This window comes from Typopeltis vanoorti, chromosome 2 (genome assembly GCF_054136105.1).
Source record: "Typopeltis vanoorti isolate ZY-2024b chromosome 2, IOZ_Tvanoo_1.0, whole genome shotgun sequence".
In the NCBI taxonomy this organism is placed as follows: Eukaryota; Metazoa; Arthropoda; class Arachnida; order Uropygi; family Thelyphonidae; genus Typopeltis; species Typopeltis vanoorti.
Genome location: NC_143550.1, coordinates 102,679,319 through 102,704,892, shown reverse-complemented (window position 1 = coordinate 102,704,892; position 25,574 = coordinate 102,679,319). Strand labels below are relative to the sequence as shown.

General features: G+C 33.8%; 1 protein-coding gene across 1 annotated transcript in view; it reads left to right on the top strand.

The window, feature by feature from the left end:
- SrpRalpha (signal recognition particle receptor alpha) overlaps positions 1–25,574 on the top strand; it is a 149,809-nt gene that overhangs the window by 6,555 nt on the left and 117,680 nt on the right. The window contains exons 2-3 of the mRNA XM_090412420.1: positions 7,664–7,747; positions 18,183–18,326. Of these exons, the coding sequence (XP_090268546.1) occupies positions 7,664–7,747; positions 18,183–18,326 (228 nt within the window). The remainder of the gene's footprint in view (positions 1–7,663; positions 7,748–18,182; positions 18,327–25,574) is intronic.

Here is a 25,574-nt window from a genome sequence, read left to right as displayed (position 1 = left end):
TTAGCAGTATGTCCTCTAAACTTCAACTCTCTGTCTACCACCATCCCTAAATCTCTAGCCTCATCTATTTCCTTGCGTACAGTGCCATCAGTGTGATACATGGCTTGTAATCTTTTTATCCCAAAATGCATAACTTTACATTTATTTCTCAACATTAAACTGACACCCATGATCTTTTGCCCAATCTGACAGCCTATTTAAATTGTCCTACTCTCCATATAGTCTTGATTAACTCTTACTTTACCTAATTTTGTATCAATAGCAAACAACTGATTATTTCCCTTCAGGTTATTTCCAATATCATTTATGTACAAATTAAACGGCAATGGTCCTACCACTGAGCCTTGTAGCACACCATTAGTCACCTGTTTTTCACCTTGATTCTGCCCCTCCATATACCACTTTTTGATATCTATCCAGCAATCAATCTCTTATGGACTCGTATCCATCCCCATTTGTTCTAATTTGTGTAACAGTGTTCCGTGTAGTATTCTGTCAAATGTCTTTGCAAAATCCAGCAAAACCATCGTGTAGCCATTTCCTTTGAACAACTCATCTGTTACTCTATTATAAAATGTTAGTAAATTACTAAGGCATGACTGACTCTTCACAAAGCCATGTTGACCCTCATACAGTATCATATTTTTATTTATCCATTCTTGAATTCTCTTTTTTACCATTTTTTCTACTACTTTTACCACCGCACCTAAGATGCTGATTGGTCTATAATTTGCTACTATAGTCTTAGGACCTCCCTGATGCAAAGGGTTGATTTTACCTTCGTTCCACTTCCTTGGAACTCTACCAGTACTGAGACTTAAATGAAGCATGTTTGACTAGCTTAGTCAAATGCATTGCCAGTTCCCTTGCACATGCTTTCAAAAACCCTAGCTGATATCCCGTTTGTGCTAAAACCTTCTGTGGTACCAGTGGCACCGATAAGACTGTCCAATTTCCCATCTTAAAATTTGCCTACATTACCCTGATTAGAATTGCAGTGTTTTTTGTTGGTATAAACTAACTTGAAGATTGTTATTAGCCAAACCTTCATTAGGTAAAATACTCATTGCATAATTACAACTATATACACCATTTTAACCTTATATTTATGAGCTAATGAAATTATTATTATTATTATTACATAATAATAATAATAATTTCATGAGTCTTTGGACTTTGGACTCCAAAGACTCATCAAGTGAGGGCACCTACTCTACAACACTGTCTCCACTAATCCACCACACACAACTACCTTCATCTACCACCGACCACCACCACTAATATTTTCAGAGACCATCAGAAACATCCATGCCCACAGTGGGATTTGAACCCACAGCCTTTTGACTGGAGAGTGGATACGCTAACCACTTGGCCAACCAGGCTGGCTTGGTTAATGTTTTAGAAAAATGTTTCATGTTATCATCGAAATGTAATTTAATGTTTCAGAAACATTAAATTACATCCTGTTTGTGCTAAAAACCTTCTGTGGTATCAGTGGTACTAATAAGACTGTCCAATTTCCTATCTTAAAATTTGCATGTTTCTTAGTTGTATTGTTTACCATGCTATAACACCACAGGAATCCAAAATTGGAGAATTAAAATTCAAATAATGTATGTTCATATGAGACAACTAAGAACTTAGACATGAATTATACAACTTAGTAACCAGGAACTGGTTTTATGTTTTTGGTTTAGTCTGTTTCTCTCCATTACCATAGCATAAGCGAGCATGTTTTCACATGCTCTCTTATGCTATGAATTGTAGTTATCACTTGTTAACAGTGCTTGGCTAACATCTGTCAAGTTTGGACTGCTTAGTTTCCATGACTTCTGTAGTTGTGAGTTCAATATATGAGTTGTAGCAGACCAGTTTTGACTTTTATTTGAAACTGGTCTGGATGATGGCCATTCTCATAATGCATAGCATTATACATGTCCATAAGGATATGTATAATGCATAGCATTATACATGTCTATAAGGATATGTACATTGCACTATGGGATACTAAGGCAATCGATGTGAAGTCGATAGCCTCTATATACAAATAGTCCAGTTGTGAAGTGACTTCACATGCAAACTTTGTTTGCTTACACTTGGATAAAAGATGAAACCAAGAATATATTATTTCTTGGCATCTTTAATTTATAGTATAACCAAGTAAAAAAAAAAAAAAAAACCCTTCATTATCCATTCAAAATCATGCTTCTTCTCGGTAAAGAATTCCACGTCCACATTCCACATATGTTGCAAACTCTGGATAATTTAATTATATATGTTAGTAATTCAAATAACCTTATTAATACTGACATTTCTATGTCTAAATGTTCATATTATCTAGCTTCTTTTCCATCCTTGTTGATGCTGTTTTGGTATATGTATTCATTTATGTCCAAGAGATGATTTTTTTTTTTTAATGGTGGGCCAATATATGAGAGGTTGGCTGGTCAACATATAGTACTTTAGTACCGTATATGGGTAGTGGGATGGGAAAGGAGGAACTTGTTAACATTTGATTTGAAAGCCTGTATATTGTATTCCTTGGGAAATACCTCAGGGGGAAGACTGTTCCACAGCACAGAAGTAGCAGGAATGAAGGAGGAGGAAAAGAAACTTCTATGGGTTTCAAGGTGTACTGTGAAGAGATGTTGGGAGGTGGCTGTACGTGTTCCAATGGGTTTAGTACAGAGTATAGATAGTTAATAGTATAGAGTATAGATAGCAATAATATAGATAGTTAAATAGACTAGTTTCGCCACATATGCTAGTGGCTTCTTCTGGGTTAGGAAGAACAAATAATGCAATAAGTGGTAAACACAAGCAGTACATAACTAAAACTGAGCATTTAGGAACCGTTACACAAAAGTAACAAAACAGAAATATGTGGAGGGTGGAAGCTAGCACGGCTCAGTCATTGTTCAGTAAGTATACATGATACATACTTGGCAGAAAAGTTAATCTGGCATGTGGAAAGATCTAATAAGTAACTTCCAAATATCACATAAATTCATTCCTTGGTTTCTGTTTAGTGTGCCTTGTGAGTAGGTAGTAGCTATCATAGCCTTTTGCAGGCACTGAAGTTGTCTTCTATGTGTTGTCATGAATTTGAGAGAAGTGGAAAGCTAGGCCTGAGCTGTCTTCTCTGTTGTTATTAATGTGTCTAATGTGATCTTTTTGTCTAATTTCCAAACTTCTAGATGTTTGCCCTTTGTAAGCAAAGCCCACAAGAACATGGAATATTGTAAACTCCATGATGTTTGTTGAAAAGGGTGTGGTCCTTAGATGAACATAACAGAGCTGATATAGTCACAATGGACTTGAAAGCCACTCATATCATCAGATTTCAGGAGATTGACAATTTTGAGAAAAAGTTTGCCAATATAAGGGATGGAAACCAAGGCTCTGTAGTGAATGTCAGGGATTGGTTTAACTGTATATTATCATGGCCTATTAAAACCGCTATTAGTTATCATTTATCACATCAAAATTGATAATTTACTGAAAACATATATACAAAGTTCACTCTTATGTTTTTAGTTTAATTTAATCATCACCACCATCAAATTCATGATATATGTTACCTTCAGGGTTGTACAAGATGCTTTGACAGTACTATATGAAAAATTTACATTATTACTAACTTCCTCTTGAGTTTAATTTCTTAGAGATAAAAAAAAAAAGAAATCAAAAGTTTGCATGTATTATGAAGTGTTTTTAGAGGCTTTCTTCAAATTGTGTCATTGCACATACATTCATATACATTATTCAGAAATAGACTTGAACAATCTAAATAAAGGGAAACTAATTCTACAATCACATGACAGTAAGAAAAATATGATTGTGAAACTAGATAAGAATTAAAACCCAACTTTTTAATATTCTTAGCAGTGTTATTTACATACCTCCATGAAGTTGCAAGATGTAAATGGAGTATCCTCTTAATCATCTTAATACTCACTGTACCTGCATTTTTTTCTATATTGGTGTGTTTATAATTCTCTCTGGCAACGCATTTCAACTTATCACACCTTACCAACAAAAACACTATTCCTTTTCCCTTTTTTCTGCATTTATGTAATACAATGACAGATTTCCTTTGATTGGAAATACATGGATTTGACTGCCATATGAATACAACGAACATCCTGTGATTAGTCTTTTGACTCCATGGATTACTCAGTTAAATAAATAACTTACAACTGAAACAATTTTCAGCTGGATTTTCTACTGAAGGTGAGTCAACCAGTGTCTTATAGAGGGGTGATCTTTCTACTTGCAGAGAAACTTGTAGGAGAGTATACAGTATATGCTCTGTATACTCTAGAATACAGTATGTTCTCTACTCCTGCTCCATAACAAAATCTAGACTCTCTACAGAACTTCTGTTTCCATCTCTTACATTAGTAGACTTTTGCTCAAGATTGTTAGTCTCCTCAAATCTCATGATAGCCTTCAAACTCATTTTAACTACACAAGGTTTACTTTGTTTGCTTAAAGATCACCTTTCTACAAACACCCTGGGGTTTATAATATTCCATGTTCTTGTGGCCTTTCTTACATAGGGCAGACATCTAAAAGTTTGGAAATTAGTCAGAGTATATTGGAGATGTTAATAACAACAGATGGCAGCTCAGGCCTAGATTTTCATTTTTCAAGCACATCATAACATTGAATAGAATAAGAGCTATGCCTTACATAGAGGACAACTGCGCTCATAACATAAAAGAATCTGTTATGGTCATCAGTTCATAAGGCACACTCAGTATAAACCAACGAAGTCAGACTAACTCTTCAGCCAACTATTTTGCACATATCACTGAACAATAGCTAACCTCTGCCAACTCCTTTGCTCCATGTGATTTCACTTTCAGCTTATATTGTAATGGTTCTGACAGTTCTGTATTTTAGTGATGTTAGCCTTTTATTGTATTTTTGTTCGTCTTAACCCAGAAAAAGTCGCAAGTTTCTGTGACTAAACTAGTCTGTTTTCATTTTTATGTTATTACGGCCAAATAAACCAAATGTATTTCTCTCTCTTTATAAGGTAATACTTTCCTTATGACCTTCTTTGCCTTGATATTAAATAACAATCACATTCTTACAACATGTTTATGTAGAAGTCTTCCACAGATGATTTCCTGTTCTCTTTTCCCATTCTCACTTAGTGATATGGGGGAGGGAGAGGGACTTGCCTTAGTGAGTTCCTCGCTAATCCCTCAATCATCGTATCAATTTTTTTACTTTCTGTTTATCAAACTTCATAATTAATTTTCTGTTTTGTAGCAAACAATTTTTATCCATCCTGATCCCACTCCACTTTTGTTTCCATGTTCATCTTGCATATGTCTTCTCTCATCCTCTTCTTTTAGTCTCAGGCTGCTCCTCTCTTCCTTTCCATTCAGAACTGCTTTGGTGTTGCATTTTCACATCTATTACTTCATTGTCATCCCTTTAGTTCCTCTTACTTTCATCTCTCATTCACCTTCAACTCTGATTATATTATTCTTTCCAGCAGTAATCTTTTTAGACAATTCTCACTAAATCCATTCAAATACAGTGTTATACTCATCCCACACATTCATAAAACTGTTTTCTCCTTTTATAATCTGCACTTTTCACTGACTGTCTTTCTCATCTGCTGTCATTTTTCATTCTCTCCAATCTTCTGATATTTGTCTTCTGTCCATTCAGATTATTTCTTTGTGTAATCACCATTCCAAGTTGTTTACTTTGTCGAAAGTTTCACTTGCCCTTCTCCTCCTCCTTCCTTTTGGGAAAGCTACCTTATGTACCTGTGATTAATATCGTCTCTGAAAGAGCAGGGAAGAACAATGTCTTATCTTGAAACAGTAACATTCAGAACATTAAATAAGTATTTCTCACATTTGACATATGAGATGGAAATGTAATGCATAATAAAAGATCTAGAAATCTCTATTGTACTTTGTTTTCATAGATTGAATTATTGTGTATAGACTATAGTCAGTTTCTCTAGTTGGATTTTTCAAAGTTAATTTTAATGCATTGAATGGTCAAGGTCAAATATTCCATTTGCAGCCAAACACCTGTTCATTTATTTTCATTGGTTTTCTTATCAGTTTTGGCAAGCATTCAGTTTGCCATTTAAAAAAAAAAATATTGTGCAAGACATAGTGACCTAATTTTTTTTTTAGACTTACTAGATTGCCAGCAGTAAGATGTTTGCATTTTCTTTTGTTTATCATTATATAGTATAAATTGCTTATTATCTAGTTTCTAGTTATCTGATGAATATCTGATCTAGTTAATAAGATCAAATATTCATTTTCCTGTGGGATGTTTTTAGTTCTACATACAGTTGAATTCCACAGGTAGGATTAACGTCGTTGCTGGTTGAAAAATATTTGCTCTTTTTTTTTTTTTTTTTTTTTTTAACCTCATGTTTGTCATTGTTTGAATTTGAGTAGACCCTTTCCTTTTTTCTTGTGGAAAAGGAACCATTGTATTAGAGGATATTCACATAAAAAAATTAACATGTTAAGATAAAACCATATTCTTGTTTTCATCAGCACTTTATATCTTCTGTAAGCTGCTAAGTTTCAGATAAACAGAGTATCTTCATCTGGCCACTTCTGTTTGGATGTTGTAACATGCAGGCAATTATAACAGAGCCATGAAGTTAAACACATGTAGTGAATTAACATGGAAGTAGCAAAATTCCTTTAGTTATTGATTAGTAATACTGGCTAGGGATTTCAGTTTTAGAAAGTAGTTGTTGCTATAACCAGATAATATAATATGAAAATTAAGTAATAGTAATCTGTTCTGGAGATGTTAAAACTAAGTAATTATAATAGAAGTAATTATAGTAATAGTAATTATAATAACTGGTCTATATTACTGTACTTAGTATTTCTAAATAATCTTGATAATTTTATTAAGAAGCTGTTTTCCAAAACTTAAGGCATGAAATTTTATTCCTATCAGGATAATTTGATATGATCTCACAAGATTTATTGAGCAAGCTGTTCAAATAGGACTTCTGTATAATAGTTTTCTTTTTCTGTCAGATCATTTCTGAAATGTTATTACTAGCATGGTTAGTCAATTTTTAGGTGGAGATGAATTTTGTCATCCATTGAGGACCACTGGAGGTCTGAAGTGGCTTGAAAAAAGTTCCATGTTTTGTTTCTAGAGCAGAGTTTCTGGCCTGTGTAAAAATATTCTATACTGGTATGCTATGTTTATAACCTTTCATGGGTAGGAGATGCACATGAAAAAAAAAAAAATCAATTTTCCTATCCTGAGGAAATTCATGTAATTCATGTTTTTGTAAATAGAGCTTAGTGTGACTTGTGGGCCTTTTTGCCTACATCAGGGAAGTGGGGAGAGCTGTTGCAATTTTTTTAAAGGAACTAAAAAAATCAAAGCAATATTTCTTTAGTAGTATGCTTTCAAGTTCTGAAGTACTTTGATGTAGGAAATAATCTTGTTACCTTTGAGTAACTGGTTGTAACCATGTTGATAAATATCTTCTGTAGTTTGTAATTTTCTGTTTGAAGCAAATGGGAAAAATTTAGAAATGGTTCTGACAAAGATCTTAAAAATTATACAGAATATGAACAACTTTCAGAAATATAAATTGAATTTCATTTAAACTTATTTTTTTTAAATTTCTTTTCAGGAAAGGGGAAGTAGCTCAGCATTCTATCATGAAGGTCTCACCCTTAAATATAAGCTTGATAATGAATTCGAGCTTGTATTTGTTGTAAGTATTCAGTTACTTCAATATTCACAGTTAACATCTTTAAAATCACACACCATGAATTGTATTATATGCATGCATCTAGCTGGTTACTAGACTAATTCAATTATATTACTGGTTATATATATGCTTAGTTTGTTAGCCACTAGAGATATAATTTTTTGTTAAATATATTTGCAATTAATTTATTGTAACATTTGGTATTATTAAATGCTTTAATTATTAAATTAAAAATGAATACAGAGAAGACATTATGCACTGTAAAACTTTTTCACATGCATGTGTGACTTTCATAAAGCTTTAGTGATTGATATCTTCACTGTTACAAGTTTGATTAATGAATTACAGGATAGTGCTTTTTTCTGAAGGTAAATGCAAACATAAATGCATGCCTTATTTAATAACTAAATGACTGATCACTGAGAAATTATAAGATTGGTAACTTTAACTGAAAATTTCAGTAATTTGTTACAATATCTTATTCATCATTATGAAATTAAGGATTTTGGTTGTAAATAATTAACAGCGCACAACTCATTTAATTCAAAACTTAAGGCATTTGATAAACCAGCATCTTAAGGCTGGCTTATCAAATGACATTTTTCACAAAATAACTAGTTATGCTCTATTTAAAAAAATAAATAAATAAATGTATCATAGGTATTATTTCTGGGAAAATTCCCATGTTACTCCTCTTAAAAACCATTATTTTTACGGCTATTTTTCCTGCTTTCATTTAGGAGTGCCCTTTTTTTAATCTCATTGGCTTTTTTACTCAAGAATTCTTAGGGCATTACAGATGTATTATAGAGACAAATATATTCAGAATAATAGAGGAAGAAAATTCGCGCATACCTTTTTTTTTTTGGATGTTGTTGGCTGTCTTCTTTCTGCGATGTGCATACTTCTGCTGTTAGGCTGTTAAAAGGAAAGGGTATTTTTTGGAAAAAGTGGAGAGGGGTTGAGGCAATGTGGAAGAATTAATTTTGAAAAAAATTTAATATATATTGTTAAATATATATTAAATATATATTTAATAATATATATATAATTATTAAGGGTGGGTGGAGCGCTTTTTTGGAGGGGGAGAAGAGATGAAAAAAGAGTTCTGAAAATAGAAATTCTTTTTTTGAGGAAGGGGTCAGGGGAGGTGGTTAACGGGGTGCGAGCCGTTTCGACTGTCCATCGTCGTCGTCGGAACTCATGGGGGGGGGGAGTGGGTGCTGTGTCGTGTCAGTTTGGTGTTTCTGCCTTTGAAGTGCTTGTATTATCGCCTATTAGTCGGAGTTGTGTTATTTTTATTTATATTCTAATTTTTATGTTAGGGAGCTTCCAGCACTCGGAGATTATCTAGGGTCAGTGGACGTTGATTGATATTCCAAGCATTGTTTTGTGTCTTGTCTGTCTATTATTATGGCCTTGTCGATTTGCAGGGTATGTTATATGTTTCTGTTCAAGGGTGTGAACTGCTATTTCTGTTTTCCCTGCACTTTGTATTCTATTTTTCTTTTTGTTGTTGCATTTTCTAATGTTTAAATGTTCTGGAATAGGGATGTTACAGTCATGGGAGTGTTCTTGTAGTCTTGCCCATAAAGACCTGATAGTAGAACCTGTGTAGATGACATCACAGTCTTTTTGGCAAGGAAATTTGTAGACTACGTTGTGATGTTCTAATATTTTGTGTGTGTGAGAGATTTAGTGCACTTAGAAGTGTTGCCAATTTTTGGTTTGTGGTGAATACCAGCTTATAGCCAGTCAGATGTTTTTGGCTTCCTTTTTAACATGAATGTCTCATTTTACACCTGAAATGCATGGATAAGTACTTAATTTTATCCATAAGAAAATTCACATTGTCAGAGTATTGTAAAAGGTTGAAGGCAAATTTCGGGAATGGATAGTTAAAGAACATTATATTCCATAAGGAGTGGCATGTTTTGTGAAGAGTAGGTTTGCTTTAGTTATATACACATAACTTACTGTCAGTCGGAGGTGGTTGTTATTGGGACCACTTTGTTAGCAAGACTTCAGAGAACAGAGGCAGAAAGAATAAAAGAAGCAGATTTGGTACATAAAGGTTTGGATTGTAAAGAGATGTTGGACAACTGCTACTTTTAGAGCAGTATTCACAGAGGCACCTATTGAAAAGATATAGTTAATAAACCATCAGTTCTTTATTAATATGTATAATCAGCACATGTCTAAATAAGGACATTGAAAAGACAGAACTGAAACAAACCTTCTCTGAGATATTAGTTAAGATGAGCCCATGAGAGAAAGTGATTATATTCTAGTAGTAAGACTTATACGTTGGTTAGACATAACTGGTAATTAATTTACGGAATTGACAACGCATATAAAGTAAATAAATTAAAGATAACTTTAATGAATCACTTCTATATTTCGGCAATGTCACATTGCCATCTTCGGGAACATAAAGATATGGTATGTGCACTAAGGAACTAACAAAGCAAATGAGGAAGAAAATAAGAACTAATTTTGTTCCTAAAGTCCTAATGGTGCCCTCTTGCGGGCTAATTTGGTAGTCGGGCTGAAGTTCTCAAAATGAAAGTCTCCCAAATTTGGGACAGTTTCATGCACCCAAATTTGTTGAGGTTAGGAACGTTTTTTAGAGCTGCTGAAGATTCTTTGAATAGTCTTTCGTATTTAAACTTGCTGCGATGGATTATTTTTGTCTTCTTCCAACGAATTTTATGGTGGGTATCTAAGGCATGGTCTGCCAGTCCAGAGCGGCTGTACTGGTGAAACCGGATGTAGTCTTGGTGTTCTGAAATCCTGATATTTGTTGTTCTGCCTGTTTGGCCAAAGTAGGACAATTTGCAGCTGCAAGGGACCTGGTATACACCAGGTAGGTCTAGGGGAAGTGGTTGGTCTTTGGTAGAGCGGATAAGGGATGCCAACTTTTTATATGGTCTGTAACAGAATATCCTCAAAAAATATGACCTTACTTCCTGTTACAGACCATATAAAAAGTTGGCATCCCTTATCCGCTCTACCAAAGACCAACCACTTCCCCTAGACCTACCTGGTGTATACCAGGTCCCTTACAGCTGCAAATTGTCCTACTTTGGCCAAACAGGCAGAACAATAAATATCAGGATTTCAGAACACCAAGACTACATCCGGTTTCACCAGTACAGCCGCTCTGGACTGGCAGACCATGCCTTAGATACCCACCATAAAATTCGTTGGAAGAAGACAAAAAATAATCCATCGCAGCAAGTTTAAATACGAAAGACTATTCAAAGAATCTTCAGCAGCTCTAAAAAACGTTCCTAACCTCAACAAATTTGGGTGCATGAAACTGCCCCAAATTTGGGAGACTTTCATTTTGAGAACTTCAGCCCGACTACCAAATTAGCCCGCAAGAGGGCACCATTAGGACTTTAGGAACAAAATTAGTTCTTATTTTCTTCCTCATTTGCTTTGTTAGTTCCTTAGTGCACATACCATATCTTTATGTTCCCGAAGATGGCAATGTGACATTGCCGAAATATAGAAGTGATTCATTAAAGTTATCTTTAATTTATTTACTTTATGTGCGTTGTCAATTCCGTAAATTAATTACCAGTTAAAGTGATTATATATTGGCTGAATTGCTCTTCTGGACACCATCAAGAATTTTAAAGTAGACTTTTGGTGCACCATCCCAAATGCGTGAACATTATGGATGGATTTGGGATTTGTACAGAGGAATGAAAAGTAGCTTGAGTAGAAAATGATGCCTGTTTTTTTAGATGCCGTGGAAGCTATTGATGTGATATGTATATATCAAGAAATGCTAGATGTAAATTTCATTTCATGGAGAGAGAGATCTGGTACTACCTTCTGGTGATTTATGTATTAAAAGTAAGGAAATGTGAATAAGGAAAATTAAAGAAGAATGATATTACTGATCACTGCAGGTGCTCCTACAGTGATAGCTAATAAATCAGTTAAGCCTGTAATTTAAATAAATGCAACGGCAGTTATTTAAATTACAGGCATATGATGATAGGGAACTTCTATTATACAATAAAGTTTGCTTGCTCAGCAAAAGTCAATTTTTAGAATGATTTCTTGTATTAATTAACAATATAAAAATTTTTCTTGATGAAAACAGAGATATTTGTCCATAATTGAGTGATAAAAGATAGTTGTTATACTTATCATTTTTAGTAGATTTCTGTATGAAATTAAGCAATTTAAATTTAGAGTTACAAGGTAGAGATAAAAATTTAATTGACATGTTAAGTTCAATAAAAACTTTCCAACAATACTTACTTTTATTAAAGAAAATTATAAATGATTGCGAATTTAGACATATTTATTAAAATTTTTTGAACAAAATCAAGAAATGCTTCACTATGATTTAAAAGAATTTATTTGTGAAATAGAATTAGTTGAGTAAGAAATAAATTCAAGATTTAAAGATTTTAATAAAACTGAAATGATTGTATCTTTTATCAATAATCCATTTCAAGAAAACTTGAACTTCACAGAAATTTCAAATAAAATTAGTGGGCTGTTTGATATAAACCAAGCTGAAGTAGAACTTGAGATAATAAACATTCAGAATAGTTTACATTTAAAATCAATAAACAGTGAAAAATTACCAATATTAACTGATATTGCGTGAACAATTCTGTCATGTTTCGGATCGACATACTTGTCAGAATCCGCTTTTTCAAATATGACTGTCATAAAAAATTGATTAAGAATCCAAATTACAAATGATCATTTGGATGATTGTCTGTGATTGGCCACTTCTTCATATCAATTTGACTATGAAATACTGCGAGGTCCAAAGAATGCCAAATTTCATATTAACTTTCTTTTTTTTTTTTTTAATTAACCAACATTTCCTGTAACTTGTGAGTTTGTAATCAATCTGTTGTTTTTTCTAACTTTGATTTTCCAAAATAGAGAAATATTTTATTCCTATATATATATATATATATATATATTTTTTTTTTTTTTTATTTTTTTTTTTATTGTATTAAAATAATTAAAAGCGATAAATAAATTTTTAAATACACAAAGTTTTTAGTTGTTTATTTTTGGTTGTTTATTTGTGCATAATCAGACATCAGGTTGGGGGAACATGATCTATATAAGAGAGTAGATCGCCGAATAACTATAGAAAAGTAGCTCGCGTAGTAAAAAAGATTAAACACCACTGGCATATACTGACTGAAAGTTATCTCTCCAAAAAAAAAAAAATATATATATATATATATATAAGGGGATATCATGCTAAGCTACAACTACATCACAAGTCAATCCAATAAAAACTGCAGTTCTTTTTGATGAATACACTTCACGTTTTATTTTTCAATGAACATTCATTCGATGATTTGTAGCTTCAATGAATTGTCTGTTTTCAACAAATTGTCTTTCGATCAATTCCGTTTTCGATTAATTGCTTTTTTTTTATTAACTTTTGTTTGATGAACTGTCTTTTGATTTATGGTTTATTCAATTATTATTATTTTTTTTTTTGATTTGTTGACTATAAATTTTTATGTTTCGATGTGCATAGAAAATCATCATATAGCTTTTTTTTTAAATAAACAAGTGAACTTTCAAGCATACAATGTGTTCAACACAATGCATAACTAGAAATATTTTTAAAATCAACATTCTTGTATAACTATAATGGTTCTCAATCTTTTACTGTTTCTTTGTTCACCCTGTTTTCATTTTGCACTCGAAGTCCTATGTAATTAGGATGAAACATTGTTTTTTTTGATTAAAGTAATTATTAATATCTTATTCTGTTTTTCTGCCTTGAGAACTTATTTGTGCATACAAACTAAGGGTAACCAGACGTCCCTTTTTTTAGACTCTGGTCCCATTGTCCCAACAAAACCTTAACAGGATGCTAATTGTCTCCTTTTATTAACTTTAGTCCCATTTTGTCCCTTTTCTGAATTCATGGCATGACTTCATTCATGTATGTTCTAATATGGAAAGGATAATATCTCTGCTGGTGATATGTGATAGTGTTGCACCCTGATAACTTAAGAATGAGAAAATTTCAGTTATCATGGTATAACAAGAGAAGAAATAAAAACCCTGTATAGATAACTAAGTAAGCAAGCTTGTTCCTAAGCAGATATTGTTAACAGCCTTTGAAAGTAACGAATACAAAAAATAAAAAGGAAGGAGAACATGCTTGCATCCAAGTGAAAAATATAGCTGAAATTGTTTGTTGAACTTAAAAAAAAAAAAAAAAAAAAAAAAAAAAAAAAGGAATTTTATTACAGTTGTGATATGATAAAATAAGGTTAAGTAAAGCAAAGAAGATTAGTCATAGAATTTTGTATGTGAGAGGCTAGTTTTTACACTTGAAATAAGAGATTAAAGATTCAAGTTAATTCTTAGAAAATTTTGGAAAGGGGATTAATTTAGTATAGATGACATAGAGATTAGCTTAAACAAAAACCAAAGCTCAAGGTCATAATTCCCGAATTGAGACTTCGTCACGTGTCAGTTGCGTGCACACGGGCCGCATGATATTTTGGCAGAAAAACACCACTCTAATTGGTCAGTGAAATTGACTCCAGTACAGGGGGAAGAAAAGAAATTGAAGAAGGTGTCAGTAGGGGTCATCGCATAAAAGGGTTAGGAAACCCTTCCCCCCACGAGGTTTTTTTTCCCTCAGAGTTTTCTTCACGAGTCTTCATATAAGTCTCACGTGGTTTTCCTGAGTGACAGGTTAGGAGTTTTCTCCGTCTGACACAATAAGGAAACAAAGTGTGAGGGATTTCGATTCCGTGTTCCTATTGTAAAAAATGAGGGACGCCATTTACTTAAAAAGAGAGAAGATAATGCCAGTGTATTTCATCATCCGGTGATCATAACGAGAGAAGGAAAATTCTATAAAGAAGTCAGTGCCCACGTGGTGAATTTCACAGCCATAGAATAGATGATCTTATGTATGTCCTTAATTGAAGAATGTAAGGTAAAGATTGTGAAAGCCCACCATAGTGCCAAAAGAACGTAGGAGTGATAAGTTATAGAAGAGTTCGTCCTAGGAGGATAAATTATCGGAAAAAGGTGGAGACCAGTGTAGAAGACCCAAGTCAAAGGTACTGTAAAAAATCTCATGTCAATTCAAATCTTATACTGTAGTCATTGTTCAATTACAGAACAATTGAAAGGATTAATGAGAATTATACTAGGACTTTAGTACATGTCAAACTAGAATAAAAAAAAAAAATGAGCTTGTTATTATTAATTAATACGTAATTCATGTGCCTAGAGATTTATGCATGCACGGTGTATTTTAATTAAGAGTTTTAAAGATGAAAAGTGTGTATTAGCTCAGTGAAAGGATAATTTTAATCCATATTGTCTTGGTGAGAAGTTAGAGTAACTGATTATATATGTCCTAAAAAAATACAGAATTATAGCGTGATCAAACCAGTAAGGGATTAGACAAAGGATCAACTAGTTCTAGGATTATACATGCAGGATCTTAACCTAATACTTGTGTTTAGCTAGTGAAAATTTGTATTATATATTATTAGTATTGAATTGAGTTTTATCTGATAAAGAATGAATTGTACCATGTTTAAAAGTTCAATAAACTTTTTTTCATTGAAAATACAGTTGGCTGAGATTGCTGTTCAATGCACCACTTGTAACAACATACGAACCTAATCACGCGGGAGCGAATTTGTTAAGTTACGAGATAAAGTTCACGACTGCATATTAGTTTCACACTCGGACATATTTTGGTAATTGCTCCTTGTTTTCAAATCTTATATCTTAAATTAAATGTCCTGAAAGGTGCAGTATAAAATAAATATTTAGAGACACTAAGGGGAGAAGAAGCTTCAATATTTGTATTTGGGTGATATCTCTTATATAAATAAGATTTGGACAAAGATAAGTAGATAAGTAGGGTTTCACATGTAAGGATAATTGAAAGCCTAATAATCATAAATTGGGACATAACAATAGCTTGAGATTGAAAACATGCATGCTATGATGATTATCAACCATTATGAATGCACTGTCTGCGATACAACGAAAATGCTGCAACCAGTGGCAGCACTGGTGCATCCGGGTGGTAACAAGGTTACTTTGTCTACTATTGTTTTGTGCTTCTTACTCCAGTCTGTTAGTAATTGTGAAAGTTAAAGCGAGTATATATTGTGAGTGGTGATATTTCATCCAGATTTTATCATGCCAAAAAGGAAGTATAGTTTCACTCAGGATTTAAAAGAAGAATATCCTTTCTTGAAAGATGACGAAACAACAAACAAGTTGCCATGTACTGTATGTCATTCGGTATAAACAGCATTTGATGAAGCAAAAACATAAAAACAAAAACTGTTGGCAGCTGCTGCTTGCAGTTCAAGTCAAGATTCGAAAAATTCAAAAGGGAAATTAACTGACGAAAGTAAATGTCTTGCAGCTCAAGAAGGTTTGTGTTTCATGCAGCAAAACATAACCTTTCTTTGAGGTCAATGGACTGCACCTCTGCAATAGTAAGAAATTTATTTCAAAAGAAATTTACATGTGGGCAAACAAAGTGCCCATCAATTTTAGTGAATGTCCTGGCACCTTACAATGCGAGAAATAGCAATTGAATTGAAATAAGCCAAATATGTGTCAGTTATGATAGACACATCAAACCACAGAGATTTGAGGCTGGTGCCTGTCCTTGTTAGGTACTTCATCCTGAATAAAGGTATTCAGGTTAAAGTAATAGATTTTCAGAACATAATAGGAGAAACAGCAGAACTGCTTGCAAATCATATATTGGATATTTTGCAGAAACAGCAGCTGAGTGAAAAAATTATTGCATTTTCTGCAGATAACTGCAACACTAATTTTGGATATAAATGAGGTGGTTCCAACAATGTATTTTCAAGACTCAACAAATGGTTAAAAATGAACATTCATGCTATTGGCTGTGCTGCTCATGTTGTTCATAATGGTGTACAGACAAGTGCTGATATTTTGCCTATTGATATCGAAACAATTGTAAATAAATTATTTCAGTGTTTCCACGTTTCCACCACGAGAGTAGAGGAATTGAAGAATTTCTGCGCATTTTCAGAAATTGAATACAAGCATGTTCTAGGTAGTGTACAAACAAAATGGTTATCATTGCTACCAGCTGTGAATAGGATTATTGACATGCATGATGGACTCACTTTTTATCACAAGATAAATGCCTTACATTGTTGAAATCATTTTTCAGTAACCAACAATTAATACTTTGGCTCCACTTCATGCAAAGTCAGCTGAAAATGTCCTCAGCAACAATAATGAAAATAGAAAGGGAAAATATTTTGGCAGTTGGAGTGGTATAGAAGAATTGCAATTGCTCAGACAGAAAATTACAAATAGGAAAGCTGAGAACTTTCAACCATTTAAAATGTCATAAATTATTTCAGAGTTCAAAAATGAGGACATCTTTGATGAAAAAGAAATTTTAGACACTACAAATTTATTTTATGATACTTTCCTTGAGTATTTAAGTCAATGGACTTATCATTTCCAGCCATTGAAACCATTTCACTGGATTAAGTTGCAATGTCCACTAACTTGGGCTGAAGTTGCAAGCAGCCTAAAAGCAATCAGTGATGTTGACAGCAAAATATTCAATATTGTTGATGAAGATGAATTATTTGATGAAGTCATCCATATGAATAATGTTGTGAACTCCAAGATGGAAGAATGGAAGGACATAAATGCTGAAATGGACAAAAAGTGGTGTGACATGTTTAAGGTGCTCCAAGAAAAAAGAACATCCACTACAAAAACATACTGCCAGTTGTTGCATTGGTTATGTCAATCGCAGGCACAAACAAATGCAGCTGTAGAGAGAATTTTTTTCTCTCATGAGTTCTTTTTGGTCTGATGAAAAGAACCTTCAACACCAAGACTATGAAAGCAATAATGGTAATCAAGACACACATTGACATTTTGTGTATTGACTTTTATGAGTTCATCTTGAAAGAACCATCACTTTTGGAAGAAATAATGTCTTCATATAAATATAACGATAATGCTGATACTCTATAATTATAATGTACACTTCAATCCTGTGTGCTGTACTTATAATTATGTTATTCCATTTTTATGTAGAGTGTACCAGAAGTGTCCAGTTTTTGTCCCTTTTTTAAGTGCTGAAAAATTAAAAATGTCCCTTTTTTGTTTTGAAAATCAAGTCTCTCTCTCTCACACACACACAACACACATGCAGTTCATTTGGTTGAATTATACTACTTACTTTGCATAGTTTTGATGATGTAATACAATATGTGGAGGTAATGTTTTTAATTGTACGTGTGTGTGTGTGTGTGTGTGTGTGTGTGTGTATATATATATATATATATATATATACACACACACACACACACACACACACTGTATTTGTTATATGTATATAACATACATACTTCCAATATATTTCCAGGTTGCCTATCAAAAGATTCTACAGTTGGCATATATAGATAAATTTCTAGATGATGTACATTTGGAATTTAGGGATAAATATAAAGAAGAACTTCAAAATGGCAATTTTTTTTCAAATTATGACTTCAGTACTGAGTTTCAGGCAGTAAGTATATAGTGTCTTTATTCTCCCCAAAATTAAAGCAATCTTTTATGTAAATAAAACCAAGTCTACATTGTTGTTTATGGGATCAGTACTGCTCTTTACCTAATAGAATTTTCCTTGGTCTCTTTCTAGATATCCAAGGATCTACTAACTAAAAACATTATTTTGGCTTGCAGTGTTTTTTGAAAATTTTCTACACTTAGAGAAATATATTTTATTCATTTTTTTTTGCTGCTTGATTTTTTCACATTCATTTGAATGTAGAAAAGGCTAAATAACTAAACAGAATCCCCCTGAAGTAACTACATAAAACAATTAGAGTAAATTGTATTTAATAATATCACATTTAATAGTTGCAGTTTATTACAAAATGAAACATATCTGTGCATACTTTAGTGAAACTTTGGGAAATTAAAATAGCTATTTATAACACAGTTGTAGAGTCCATAATTTATGTAAAATGAAAATAAATGGATATCTGTGCATAAATAAAAGGTTCTTATTATAGTTAACACATCCATAGAGTTAAGACCTCACACTGTTAGTCAAAAGGTACATATTGTTACGTATAAAACTCATCCATCAAACTGTTCTTTAGACTCTTTCAGAGCATCTGTGTTCACCACACTGTTAGGCAGTGCATCCACTCTTTACACAAAGAGCCTACTCCTTATGCCCTTGCTCACACCCTCTTTATACAGTTTCCAGGGGTTGCTCCTTCTAATTCCCTTTCCCATTCTATCAAATTTTTTCTTCCATTTTGTTTCATGTTTACTATTTTTGTTTCAGATAGTTGTTTTGCTAATCTTTAATCTCCCATTCTTAGATTACACTGCTTACATATTCTTGCTTATTAATAATGTCCAGTTCTTTTTCTGATATCTTCATTTTTAATATAGTCCTGCCATTAATACACTCCTTTTTATGTGCGATGTCAGTTTGACATAATAAGCATTAACATTTCTCACCCAGCACAATCATAGCTTAGTTTGAACTGTCTTATATATTTCTAGCTTTATCTTTTGGCTGATTTACTAAATTTATATTCATCCACTTGGAAAGCCAGTTAAATAAATAAAACTTTGCTTGACTGGATTCTCACCATACCTGCCTTACACCTACCCCTTATCTATTTTTATATTTAATTTGCTGTCTTCTAAAAATTGTGCATATCTCATTGCTTATCTTCAATTTTCATATCGTCTTTTTTGAGCTTTGATTCCAGTTGTGGTATCCTTTCCTCTAATTTCTGAGCTTTTTTTTTTATTGGTAATCTCCAAAACATTTTGCCATATACATAATAGTTGTCTTCTATATTCTTTCCGAAATCTTCCCATAACTTGTTAGTATAATAATATTGTAAACTTTATTCTGCATGTCCCTGTCTTGTTTTAATTTTTTTTTATTGCTAATTTCCATACTAGATTTTAAGTTATTTAATTTAGTTAGTTTCTTGAAGGTGTAGCAGATCATTTAAAATGATAGTACTAAGGACTAATGTAGCATTATTAGTGTATCCTGTACATACACAGTAAAAATTCAATATAGCTTCAAAATGACCAAACATTTTCATCAATTTTTACAGAGATCAAGCCCTGTAAGGATGTTATAAAAATAGCCTGTATGTCTATGTATATATAAAACAATTTGTTAATGTAAATAATCCCTATGGGAATTGTCTGTACTTGCTGCCCTAAAACGGAAAATTCTAGAATGTATTGAACAAAAGCAATACCTTGCCACCAGAAAACATTGTATGTTAGCTCCTTATAAGGATATGTGAAAGTTGTTTGTGAATTCCACCTGTAAACACTCAAGGTCAGTGTCAGACGGACCAACAAACTTCAGATGCACTTCTGCTGCCTGAAACAAATAGGATTAAAGGAGTGTAGTGGAAGATCAAAGAAAGGGTCAGTGTCGAGGAAAGAAGAAGGGATCGCACCGAAATATTCGGGGTCCCATGTCTTCGTGCAGGGATCCGAAAGAAGGTGAATAAAAGGCGTTGGCTGGAAGATAGAGTATCGGTTATCCATAGGTCGTCATTGGTTATTCAGAAGTCTTCATCGGTTACTCGTAGGTCGGCACCGGTTGTCTGTCAGATGTAAGCCATCGAGGACACGACTTCAGGAGACGTCATGCCAGTGGTCTGAAAGAAAGATGACAGAAGCCAGTCTGCCAGGCAAAGCAATTGATCTAATGACAAACCTTTGCAGGTAGCTATCGTCCGAACAGAGGAATTTTCGAGCGGGAAAGAATTGCTCTGTTAGTTTAACGCGCACGCAAGTACTCCTCAAGCCGAGAATCTTTGCCCAAGTGATGAGAGGACAGCGTCCCAACAGAAACTGTCAGTAAATCTATCGGCAGCGTAAAAAGGGGAAGAAAACCTGATATGGGAGGAAAAGGTCAGGACTCCAATCCGAAGCCAGGGAATGAGAATACGCAGTGGGTAGCAGCCCTAAAGTGAGTTAGTTTTTTTTTTTTTTTTTAATTTTATGAATTATAGAACTTTTTTAGGGAACTGTTAAGATTAAACTGCTGAATTTGAGCAAAGTTAATGGTTGGATTTAAAATGTTTAATAAGTAATAGAAGATTATGTGTGTAGCAGTCAAAGAGTAACAGTTTGTTTGTTAATGGTGCATTTTGCCTAGAGTATTATCTTAGTATCAGAAGGATTGAACTTTTATGTGTAATGATATTCTTGTGTGTATAACAATTAAGGAGCAACAGTTTGTTAATAGTATAATTGCTTAGAATAGAAACTTGATATTGGAAAGGAGTGGATATTTATGTGACATGATTATCATAAATTGAAAGGGAATCTTAACATAATTGTGCTCTTTAGAGTTAAACTAAGCAATTTTTTTTCTTTCATGAAATAATAGTGTAAATTGTTTTATGGCAAATGAATGTGTTGTTTAACTGTTAATAGAGTGTCACCTGATATTTAATTTTTTGATGCACTGTTCTGAAAAATATTAGAGCCTATTAGCGGGAAACTAGGAGAAAGGATAGATAGTAGACAATGACTGCAAAATATTAATTAATAAGGAATAATTTGAATATAAAGGGAAGACTACTGGATGCACTTACCACTTCTTATTACTAGAAAATGGACATCACTGGCACAGCATATCAAATAAATTTTCTGGTGTTCAGGGAATAAGAAGGCAAGTGCAGAAGGCAGTATATTTAAAGAGATAAATAGAGACATAAGGAAAAAATAAAAAGATATAGTAAAAGAACTCCCCCCCTGTTTACAACACCTCCTGATGGTACTTATCAGGAATTTACATTGATGACATCTGTTTGGATATGTTTACACATAACTTAAACATTTCTGTATTTTTCCTTTGTATTCTCTAAAAGTATATGGTGAATTACTAACCAGAAACTTTGATTTCCTCTTTTTGTAGACTGCTTCAACTTCCTGTATCCATCATGAACTTCTTTTTTTTTGTCTTTCCACACAACTTTAATATACGTTTCCCTGGTTCAGTCAGTCGGTATTTTCTTCAGATTTTGCTACTCAGTTTCTAAGCTCTGGTTCTTGTTTTGAAACCTGTTGGCTGTTTCTCCCAATAATATTTGCAGATTTGAGTATACATTGCACTTCTGAGATGACAAGTTTCTGCCTGCCACCTCAGAGTTATTCAACATTGTTTCCTTTCAGAACCCCCACAGTATTTCTTTTCAATGGTATACTCATTTTTATCCTGTTCAGTAGATAGTGGTCATTGTGTATTTCAGATCTCCTGAACACTCTAGTTGGATCTTGAACTAGTTTGAACTAATTAATATAAGGCTTTTCTTGTGCCGGTTCTCTGTGTGAATTCATAAAAATTTTTATGTTGTGAGATGGTATTAGTAATAATTAATCCATCCTGAGCTGAAATCAAACAGATATTTGCCATTTATTAGGTCTGCACTTTTTTCCAAATTTTCCCAAAGCATTCCTGTAGGTTTGGAATTGATTTCATTCATTGCTATTCAGATCTCCAATAAGAATATCAACTTTACTTTGTCAGTTACTCTCTCTTTCTCTGATGACTCAAAAATTCTTCTGCTACTTAACTAGAACTTTCCATAGAACTATAAGCACAAATCTGAGTCTGGTTTCCCATTTTGCAGTTTTTTTCACATCACATCACTACTCGAAATTGGCTCTGATTCAAGGTGTTTGTGTAGCAACTCCTTCCTTTTCCTATTGCTTGAGTAAATAATCTTAATGTCACATGTTTTGGTCTTCTTAGTCTCAGTACACCAATTATGATGACAACATGGTACTTTTCTTCTTCTGCTAGCTGCATTTCCTTTCCATTGATGATTCTTATGTTGATGGTGTATCTTCAGTTGCGCTAAAGCTGTAGCTTGTTCCAGTAGTTATTTAAGATCTATTCTGGTTATATCTGGACAGTGCTTCAGCTGATATGATACCCGATTATGGTTGGCTACTTTTAAATTCTATATTGGTTACTTAGAATACAATTTGGCTAGTTAAGTCTTCTGGACTATCACTCTTCCTTGTTCATTCAGCATCCAAATGGAATGAACCAACCAGTGAAAGAACCAGCTGGCCTTCTGATGAATACATTCCATCAGAAGCCCCAGTTGGTTCTCTGCATTTTTTTTTAAAGGCACGTCGGGATTTCTTTCCATTTATATTTTTGATCCTTAAGTGATCTAATAAATATTAAAAATTATCAAAAAAAAAATTAAAAATTCATGCTTCTAAGGAGAGCAAGATAAAGCATTTTCTGTCATTAGAAATATAAGATACTTCATCTTTTCTTGTGATTTCAGGAGTTATCTTTAACAAAAAAAAAAAAAAAAAAAAAGGATTCTGTAAGAATTTTAGTTTTGAACCTCTGTTAAAAAAAAACATTTTATATTAAGGGGATAAAAATCCCTTATTATTTTACAGCCAGTATGCAAAACTCTGAGATCGAAAACTAGAGATGAGATCATAGTTTTCAATCTCAGAGTTTCGCATACTGGCTGTAAAATAATAAGGGATTTTTATCCCTTTAATTTAATTAACTTCGCCAGAAAAAATAGCCGTTTGGCTTTTTATATATATTTTATGTTGGGCCCATATACTAGAGGTTGCTGGTCAACCTATAGCACTTTTGTACCGATATGGGTAGTAGGATGGGAAAGGAGGAACTTGTTAACATTCGATTTGAAAGCCTGTATATTGTATTCCTTTGGAAATACATCAGGGGGAAAGACTGTTCCACAGTACAACAGTAGCAGGGATGAAGGAAGAAAAAAAGAAACTTTTTCTGTGGGTTCAAGGTGTACTGTGAAGGATGTTGGGCCAGCAGCTATACATGTTCCAATGGGCTTAGTAAAGAGTGGGGGAATTATTGATGCTGTTTCAGATGAACATTTTCCATGGAAATATTTATAGAATATAAAATTGCAGAGACTAAATGTGAGTTGGTAAGAGATGGGTCATTTATCAGTCTAATTGTGCTCTCCTCTGTATTGAGTCAAGCATTTTGAGGGAGCTTTTAGGAGCCCCCACTCTAAATGTGAGAACAGTATTCGATAGCTGGGCAGATTTGTGATTTGTATAAGGTTAACAGCTGCTTAGAGGTGAAGTAACCAGTGTCTTGAGCAAAAGAGAAATCCTAGTTTTTTTGGAAGCTGATAATGCAATGGTTGTGAAGTGTTTATGCCAGGAGAGCCCTGATGTCAAGGTAATTCCAAGAAGAGGAATCTCATCTTGTCTGGGAATTTGAGTGCTATCAAAAATAATACTGGGGGTAAATGGGTCTGTTTTGTGGGAAATAAGACAGAACTGGGTTTTACTAGCGTTGAAGTTGACGAGGTTATCTGAGCCCCATTGGAGGATGGCTTGGAGGTCAGAATTAAGGCAAGTTGTGGTTAATGTTCTGTGGGTTGAAGTGAGTTGTGTAGGGTAGGGTTTATCAAATGAAAGGGAGGAGTGCAATGTGCTGTCATCTGCAAAACTGTGTATTGGGTTGGAGATCAACTGAAGTAGGTCATTGATATACAGAAGAGGTGAGAGAACTGAACCTTAGCATTAGTTGGATGGTGAGAGGATAGGGAACTGTCTACTATCTCACACACATATTGTGTGTCCCGACAGAAAGCTGGCTTACCATCTACAGAAGTCCTGAGACAGTCCAAACAATGGGAGTTTGCTTAGTAAGCTTTTGTGCCAGACCAGGTCAAAGGCTTTAGAGATATCAAGTTCAACCACTTGGGATTCACCAAATTCCATGGCATTTGTCCAGAGATGGGTGATATATGAGAGCAGATCACCTGCAGATCGGCATTGACAGAATCCATACTGGTAGTAGCTTAATTTCAAGATAGAGTAGAAGTTGAGAATTGGTTTTTCACTGGCAGGCACGCGCGCGCGTGTGTGTGTGTGTGTGTGTGTGTGTGTGTGTGTGTGTACACACACACACACACACCAGTGAAATTGGATCCCTACTCTGTAAATATCAGGTATCTCCATATCATCTTTCCTATTGGCCATTATTCAATACTTTCCCATAACTCCCTCTCGTCCACACATCGACATTTTAATTTTAGTGTATGCATACAGATTCTGATTGAGCCTTTCCCCGTGTGTGTGTGTGTGTGTGTGTGTGTGTGTGTGTGTGTGTGTGTGTGTGTGTGTACCATATTTTCCGGTGTATCAGATGCACCCAAGAAATTTAATACAATTTTCTGGAAAAAAACCTAAACTTTAAAGTATGATTTAAAAAAAAAAAAAAAAATGGATAAAATAACAAATCATTTTTGTTGAAATGGCAATGCCATTTTGCCGATTTTCTTGCACCCATTTCGAAACTTCGGTCTCTAGTTCTGGCCACTTTGCAATTTTTCCATGTTCCGCATGCTTTTCTTTACGCAGATTGTACAAAATCTCCTTCTGACCACGCCAAGTTCTAATCATTTTTTCTGTAGGCAGAGGTCCAAAATGTCTTTCAGCTTCCCTATTCCCATCTTCTTCCGCATATTTTACAACCTGCAATTTGTAACTTGAAGTACATGAATGTCGCCTGTTTTTTTCCATCACTAAAATCTACGGGGAAATGTCAAACTGAACACAAAATATCTCAACACTCAACTCAATACTGATAAATATCGGTTGATTACTTGGATAAGATATTATGAAACTTGAATAGGGGCTCCCCTTTCTTAGCCAACGACGCGCCAGAAGTCACGTGAAGGTCACGCATCAATTTGATTGCGCCATTAACCGCCTA